This window comes from Sinocyclocheilus rhinocerous, unplaced genomic scaffold, assembly GCF_001515625.1.
Source record: "Sinocyclocheilus rhinocerous isolate Xijiao unplaced genomic scaffold, SAMN03320098_v1.1 scaffold1249, whole genome shotgun sequence".
Lineage (NCBI taxonomy): Eukaryota > Metazoa > Chordata > Actinopteri > Cypriniformes > Cyprinidae > Sinocyclocheilus > Sinocyclocheilus rhinocerous.
The window spans coordinates 203373-212476 of NW_015634049.1; the positions used below are offsets into that span (position 1 = coordinate 203373).

Genomic DNA, 9104 nt, shown 5'->3' on the forward strand with positions numbered 1-9104 from the left:
GCTCACAAACGCTGCTTTATCAGGCATATAACATGCAAGATGAAATGAAAATGACATCGAAAATTTTCTAAAGATAGTCTTCCTTTAGAAATACAGTGATATAAAAACACCCGTGCCTCGTTTTGATTTTTAAACGTGCAGTACGTGCTCATGTTTATTCAACGAAGCCTTTTGGAAAATCCTTCAGTTTTGATATTGTGGCGAGCGCCACAAATAAATAAATGTATGGGAAACACATCCCACAGCACAACCACCTGAGCCCAACTTCAGTCTACTCATCACCTTAACTTTAACTGCGTTTGTAGCCGGCGCCATAGCCAGACTGATAAACAAACACAGACCGGAAGTTAACTTTGGGCCAGGTGCGTGCGCCCGATCAAACCGTCTATATAAAGCTTGAAGCATCAGAATCGGCATCGGTATCGGCCGATCACCATGAAAAGAAATCGGTACTCATTATCGGCTGCAAAAATCCTGATCGGAGCATCCCTAGAGAGAACATCTGTAACAGTCCAGATTGGGGGAATTGTAATGTTTAATAGGCCTAATTTCTTTTATTATGTAAATAATTTTTCTGCATTGAAGAAAAAGTAGATTTTTGTTTGTATATGCTGTCAATTATTGCTCTTAGAAAGAAAATCCGAATCAGCAAAAATCGGTATCGGCAGGGCACACTTACAAGAAAATCGGAAATCTGAATCGGCCAAGAAAATTGCAATTGGTGCATCTCCAGTCATTACCACCATGCCAATTTTTACAGAACAATTTGGCTATGACAGGAAAGAGAAGTGACAAGCAGGCACGTCCTCTGCCAGAACCACAGAGTGACACATCAAAAACCAGAAATGTACTTCATGTAAGATCTTTTAATCTTGAATTGAGGGTAGCTCAGCTCTATTAGATGTCAACACCAAACAGTCAGCATTTGAAAATTGTTACATTCATTTCAAAAACTGAAAATTGCCATCACACACACAATATTAAAAATCTACACTTTCACACACTGAACCATAATACACTTAAAGGATGATCAAAACCACGATCAGATCCTTATTCCAAGAAATGTGGCACAACAAGGATGAAACAGTTCAAAGAAGCTTACTTTTCAAGATTCTAAGTAGTCAGATATTAAAACAAATTACCCTTATTATTACTTAAATGGGTTGTTTTAAACCTAGAGGAGAATCCCAACCAGAGAGAAAGCTCAAAATAATAGATTAAAAAATGTGTTCATCATTAATTGAAAGATGGATGCAAAACATGGAGGTCTCCACCAGCGTGGAGAGAGCAGATGGTGCAGACAGTGCAGATCTGCTCCAAACCGGCATGAGTTAATGCTGGACACCACTGTTCCTCCCTGCAGCGACGCTTGTGCTACCGGTTCATCAAGGACACAGACAGCTAATTTTATGTTTATCAATAAATATTTAGCTAGCTTCAACAAACAAAGAGTGCCAGTTCCAACAGGTGAAAGAGAAGCCAAATAAACCCATGAGTGCAACCCTATCAAAGAAAACCACTGACACAGAAGTTATCTTCTGCAGAGACCAGAGACAATGCGTGTGCCTTCCGCATCTCCTGCGGTACAGGCTTGCTGTGACTCATGGGAAGTATGTGCACTATGCCAGAGTTACAGGAAGTGTTCAGTCACACATTCTTGAGTGTTGTGAAATGGGATGCAGAAAATTCTGATAACAGCCAAGTGTTAATTTACCTCAGGTTTCACACCACGCACTACCCTTGAGAATAACACAGTCGGCAAGGCATTCAAATTACATGCGCAATATACAGGTTTTGAGAAGTTTCATAAATCAGATGTCATATTAGATAGTATACATATTTTTTAAAGCACAATAAGAAAAATGAAAGATACTTGTTTTATAAGCATTCAGCTCATCAATCACTAATACAAAAAAAAAAAAAAAAGTCAGCAGAATATTTAGAGTTCATCTTCCCAGATCTTCACTAGCTCAGCTAAACCAGTTAGTCTCAGTTCAGGCTGTCAGATGAAGGCCAAGCTCACACTGAGAGTCGTGAGAACATAACAAGCAAACAATTGTGCTTGAAGAAAGCTTCACTTGAAAAGACTCCTTCAGTGGCTCTAAGCCGAGAGACAAGGCTCTATTTGTCACATGTGGCCTGCACTCTACTGCATGCATACAGGGTTTAATCGTCTATTCAAGCGATGCGATCGTGTTCGGTCTCCTTTAACGAGCTCCTCTAGTTAATGCCATCACCATGGAGATGAGCTCTTCTGTATCTCCTCGTCCTTCCAAACTGGAGACAGCACACGCCGGGTGATGTAAACACGTGTACATGTACAAACGTTAAAACAGCAGGATACCGAACTCTCCTTCTGTTACTGGAAGTCAACTGAGAGAACAAGGAACTGGTAATGCCAAAGTCATAGGTCTGACGTCCAGAGAACACCTGGAATACACTGCAAGTGCAAGCAGGGCTCAAGAATAAAAAATGCCCGATGTCCTGGGGCCGGAGTGAATAACACTCAGGACAGCTGCTGTCACAAACGTTTTATCATTTGCATGTTTTTAAGTCTTACCCCATTTAAGCCTTCAAGCAAATTTAACCCTTTTAATCACAAGACAACACCAAAGAAAACTCAGTTCAGCACTAGAATTGAGATCTCTTCCATGTCTTATCGCACCTGAATAGACAATTCGCTCGTATGTCAAATTTTGCACACTTTTGTCAAAATGCTCATCTTGGCAAGTATCTTCATAAACAGTTAGTTATGTTTTAAGTTAACAATAACAGTTGAGAAAGAAATCGGATCTGCTGTATATACCTGATGTTAACTTTATATTAGTTAGGCTAGTAGTTTTTACTGTGGAATTGAAAAAAAAAAGGTACCTTATTCGTTAGAATTTTTGTTTATTAGAATTTATTAGGTTACATGCGTCAAAAACAATACATTTTTACTTAATTTATTTATTTTGTGGCAGAGCCAGTAAAATTGACAGAGCAAGTAAAACTCTAAACCACTGGCCTGACCGGGTAGAGTAAGGTCACTCTATTCTTGAATCTCCTCTATGCTAGACACATCTCATATAAAGTTCACATAACATGTTAAGATTGACAAATATCAAATGCACAACTTAAAATCCCCCTGTTTATCAAATTTTATTTATGTTTAGAGCTGCGATGCATGGCTGGATTTGAACATCACTGATAGGCGACCATACACCTGTCGTGCACTCAGCAAAGTCGTCCACTAACTCAGACTGACGTTAAAGTTCTAATTTTATATGACTTCAAATCCATAAACAAAACTTTTTAATCAAAACCAACTCTCTGATATTTGTGCATTTTCATAGCCAGCAGTGAAAAAATATGTTAACCATTTTAACCTCACGAGACCAACTGTTGCCTGAGTCTTAACACAAAAAAGTAAGCAGAAGACTTGTGCGATTTATTAATTACTTATAATAATTACAGATTATTGAAAACAAATAGTATACACTTCATCGGTCACAACCCGTTATACTAATATCGTGGCTCGCGCACATTTAGCTTAGCAAATGTTAGCTAACGTTACTTTCCTTCTGCGCGAGATAACAAATACCTACAAATTACATTCCGCTCTCCTTTTTGCTTATAGCATAACGTAACACGTATTTGTCCTGAAACGGCTTTAGTTAAAAGACTTTGGACAGTTTAATCATCTGTGAGGTTGCTGGGTCGTTCACTAGCGTGTTAGCACTTATTAGCCTAACTCGGCTAGCTGTTTCAGACATTCACTCACCTGGTCTCTAATTTTGAGAACCACCATGTTTCGATGCTCTCTTTGGCTCTCATGCAGACCTAAACGGATATTATTCACCACCACCACTTGAATGCTGATGTTTTGTTGTCGGTAAATCTAGCGTTTCCAGTAGGCCTGGGGTTTCCTACTTGCCACTGAAGAGAAGGGGAGAAAACTCCATAACATTACCGCCACTGCTGCCGCGCAAAGAACGGGGACGATGATTGGCTAGACAGTGGTTTGAGCAACAGTAAAAAGAACGATGATTGGTTAAAAGCCAGATGGGGGAGATGCTTGCTTGTGAACCGAGGAACGTTGTTGTATGTGTGTGTGTAACACAAGTTTTACAGTACGTTTCAGATCAAGGAAGAAGTGCGTGTTTCTCTATTGCAAATTGACTTCCACTTCGCTTTTTAACAATGTTGTTAAATACAACATGCATTACAATGAATACAAATTTAAAGTGATGGTTCATGAAGGTTATAATAGGGCTACACAGTTGTTTCTAACAGTTTATATTTGTATTAGTCCTAGAAAATACTTTAATAAGATTCACATGCAGGAGTTTTAACACTTTTTGATGCCAAGGACCCCAAATATGATGATTATACTGCTAGAGACCCTCTTTCTAACATATAATGCCAGATCCATTTTGTGAGAAAGTTTGATTTTATAAAGACAAAACATTTTGTTCACAAAAGTGAATAAACTGCATTTATATTGTCATTGTGTTAAAGCTAAAGCAGTTTATTATCTGGAAAGTGTTTAAAGGTAATAATGGTAAGGAGAAGCCAGTTTGAAAATCTCTGTAATATATGTATCATTTTTTTAATTTAGCATTTAAGACCAATACAATTTAAGTTTTTTTCCCCTTCTGATTCTAGAGCAAAAATGACAATCAAAATAATGGAAAATTATATTTGTTATAATATATGCCATATAATTAACGATAACATTATTATTCATCCCAATGACCAACTAAATGTCACTGTAGGTATAAAAGTGCATGGCTAAAAAACTGTCAAATTGTACTCAAGTAACTCAATTCTATCATATGTAACGAAATGTAAACAATTTCAGCAAACTTGGAATATATTATTTTAGCCCTTTTCCTCATTGGGTCTTCACTTTGTGTTAAAGGAAATAATAAAAAAAAAATTTCATAGGTCTGTGCAGAAATCAATGAAACCGGTTCCTTATTGTTCCTTAAAAGGAACAGCTCATCAGCTAGAGTAAATGAAAGCTGTGGTAGAAAACAAATAGGTAGGCGTAGATTCAGTGTATAGCCTACCTTAAAACATGCTAATAACTTGTCTCAATAAAAAATATAGCAACTTGGGGTTATATATATATATATAAGTTATATATAATAATATCCGCTTTCGGACTGCGCTCCCAAGCATTCATCTTGCGAATGTCCGTTCAAGAGACAAAGTGAGAGCATACTCATTCATTTGGATTGAAAGAGGCTTTGAGTTAAGATGAGCCGAGTTGCTTTAAATATAAGATGAGCCTTGAATAATCGAAGCACAAACAGTCAGTTTCGTTCCGGTGCACCAGATGACGCTAAAGGAGTATTTAAGACTTTACAAATACTACTTCTCAATAGCTGTTCTCCTGTGTCTATTGCAAAGCATTTAGCGAAATACAAATAAATAAATTAACAAACATATCTTATATATATATATATCGCTGCAAAATAACAGCCTAATCAGCAGTTCTGTTGTATCGAATCACCAAATCACTGAATCACTGATTCAGCCTCGTCATTACACGTGACTTGTTACATGCACGTAAGGGGAAGATGCCTCCCTAAAGAATAATATGTGCATTTACTTAATAAAATAATGTAAACGAATAATCTAACTCATGGAATTACTGATGCCACTTGGGGCTACTTCTTGGGAGACCAAGAAGTCTAATTTTATCTTTTCACTTCAAAATAAAACAATATTTTTAAAATCTGAAACAATATAAAACATTGATGTGTCTACTCATTCCCTCATTAACAAATAACACAAAAACCTTCGATATTCAGCATAATAGGCTACAACATCACAGATCATTATTTTCCAGAAACACAAAATTAGATTAATTAACCTCAAAATCTGTTTGATTACATCTTATGAAATGACAAAATTAAGCCGAGCGTGGCAATTTATTAAATGCATTGAACTGAAATTATGTGCCATCTGGTCAAGAAAAAAACGTTCGCCCAGTTTGACCATTTAATCATTTAAAGGGCTGTGTACGTTTCTGTAAATAATGTATTTGAAGTCAAAACTTTAAACATTTTGATAAATCTATATTGTTAGTTTTTTTGGTATCCTTTGCAGATTACTTTCATTAGAAATAGGCATTAACACTGAAGAGTCACTGAATTTAGCAGTCTTCAGAATCAAAATGGTGAAGATCGTAAAGAATATGGCTGAGCTGTAATTAAAGCATTTTTAGCCACTGTTGTTAAAGCAACATGAAAAGATGCTCAAATATGTGATACAGTGACATTTGACCATTTTGTACAAAAATAAGTCATCAGTGAAAACATGACATTACTAAGAAATAAAAAAAAACATTAGTAAAACATCACAGTAAAAACATAATTAATATGCTCATAAATGAGGCCTATATGCTTGCATCCGACTCTCCAACATCTCTGTTAAAATTATGCCTCTTATTTTGTTTTGCATCAAATCTTTATCTTTAAAGTCATCAGCAGTCACTGAGAACCAATAAATCTCTTCTGCATGTTGTGCACACGTTCATGACTTTATGACTTTAATTTTTCTCTTTTGACAATCATAAATGTATATAAAACTAAAACATTTAGAGCTTTGTGATGTGATGATGTGTCCTGACCCATTTTTTAGTCCCTAAATCCAGTTTCAAACTCATTTTAAATAGGATTTATTAAGCGAAGGAACTTTAACAAAAATGAATAGAAATGTCTAAAGAAAAAAAAAGGAAAAAAGGAAAAATTAAGCAGGTTCTCACTGAGATGGGTAGATATTTGCAGATATTTTCATTTAGAAGAGAAGTGGTAGATATTGACTCTTTATTCAATGGGAATTATTAGATCCTGTACCCACTAAATTACTGCAAGAGTTGTTACCTGTAGCAGAAGAACGACTTCTCAATATTATTAACTCATCGTTATCTTTAGGTCACGTCCCAAAACCATTCAAGCTGGCGGTTATTAAGCCTCTTATGAAGAAACCACAACTAGATCCTAATGAACTGGCAAATTACAGACCCATTTCAAATCCTCCGTTTATGTCTAAAATTTTAGACAAAGTTGTGTGCTCAAAATTGTGCTCCTTGCAAAAAATTATCTCTATGAAGAATTTCAGTCAGGTTTCAGGCACAGAAACTGCACTTGTTAAAATTACAAATGACTTGCTTCTTGCGTCAGACCAAGGCTGCATCTCATTGCTAGTTTTACTTGATCTTAGTGCTGCGTTCGACACTATAGATCATGACATACTCATAGATCGATTACAAAACTATACAGGTATTCAAGGGCAGGCTTTAAGATGGTTTAGATCCTACCTGTCCGATCACTACCACTTTGTTCATTTAAATGGGGAGTCATCTCAATTATCAACAGTAAAATATGGAGTGCCACAAGGATCTGTCCTAGGTCCTCTGCTATTTTCAATATACATGTTACCCCTTGGTAATATTATTAGAAAATACAGGATTAGCTTCCACTGTTATGCAGATGATACTCAACTATATATCTCAACAAGACCAGATGAAACTTCTAAATAATATAAGCTAACAGAATGTGTTAAAAATGTAAAAGATTGGATGACCAATAATTTTCTTCTATTGAATTCGGATAAGACAGAAATATTACTTATTGGACTAAAAAGCAGTACACAGAATCTCTTGGATTACAATTTGCAACTAGACGGGTGTACTGTTACTTCCTCTACAGTCAAAAATCTGGGTGTTATATTAGACAGCAAGTTGTCTTTTGAAAATCATATTTCCCATCTTACAAAAACAGCATTCTTCCATCTTAGAAACATTGCCAAGCTACGAAATATGTTACCTGTTTGTAATGCAGAAAAGTTAGTTCATGCATTCATGACCTCTAGACTGGACTATTGTAATGCACTGCTAGGTGGTTGTCCTGCATCTTCAATAAACAAGCTACAGGTAGTCCAAAATGCAGCGGCTAGAGTCCTTACCAGGTCAAGAAAATATGATCATATTACCCCAATTTTACAGTCTCTGCACTGGCTGATCTATAATGGGCGATGGGCAAAGTAGCCTAACTTTACTGTAGTCTATTAACTATGCATAAAACCCATCTTTTTACTTAAGTACCAGATATGGGTGTCATGCCATAAAATATTTTTCATACGACTGACTTTGTATTTAACGTGAATTTAATAAAAACATTTTAAGTTACTAATTATAACACTGTCATTGTACAGAAAGAGAGCAAAGAGCATCATCATTGACTTCAGTCTAGCCAGAGTTCAAACACTCTCAAAAACTCCCATTATAATCACTCAAGCTGTTTACACTGTGAAATGAATGTACTTACATCGTACGCACATCTGCACTTTGTTGTTTCTGATGAGAGAATTCGCCAGAGAGCAGAATTCAGTCAGTGAACGCACGCACTGAACAAAACACCGGCATTTCAGCGATGACTCATCTGAACTCCTCTGATTGGCAATTGCATTCATAAGCACAACAGAATCGTGTGCGATTGGTTATAATGCGCAGCGCTGTAAAATGTGTCTGCCTCTGGCTCAGCGTCAGCCAAAGTACGAACGCAGATTTTAATTTAGCAGCTTATGATGTGCCGCACAGAATGTTTTAATCACACCGGTGTGATCATATCAAATATAAAAAATATTATTAGGCTATTTATTTGTCTTTTGGAAGCTGCATTCAAAATTCACTTGGCTCAAAAATCTGAGGGGGCACGTGCCACACGTGGAGTACCACAAGGCTCAGCACTAGGACCACTGCTTTTCACGCTTTACATGTTACCCTTGGGAAATATCATCAGTAAACATGGTGTTAGCTTTCACTGTTATGCTGATGATTCTCAGCTTTATATTTCTTCATGGCCCGACGAAACATACCAATTCGCAAAACTAGTGGAATGCATAGTTGATATTAAAAAACTAGATGACTAGTAATTTTTTACAGATAAATTCTGAAAAAAAATAGAGGTGTTACTTATTGAACCAAAAACCTCCACATGTAATAACCTAGAACACTGTCTAACACTTGATGGCTGCTCTGTCAATTCTTCTTAATCGGTTAGGAATCTAGGTGTGCTATTTGGTAGCAATTTTTCCTTTGAAAACCATGT

At 36.4% G+C, this 9104-nt stretch overlaps 1 protein-coding gene across 2 annotated transcripts in view; it reads right to left on the reverse strand.

Annotated features, from left to right (window-relative positions):
- LOC107745379 (serine/threonine-protein phosphatase 6 regulatory ankyrin repeat subunit A) overlaps nucleotides 1-3986 on the reverse strand; it is a 24865-nt gene extending 20879 nt beyond the window's left edge. For both annotated transcript variants that reach the window (XM_016559249.1, XM_016559250.1), the window contains exon 1: nucleotides 3764-3986. In XM_016559249.1, the coding sequence (XP_016414735.1) occupies nucleotides 3764-3790 (27 nt within the window). In that variant the 5' untranslated portion in view covers nucleotides 3791-3986. The remainder of the gene's footprint in view (nucleotides 1-3763) is intronic.
- Nucleotides 3987-9104: the final 5118 nt, after the last annotated feature.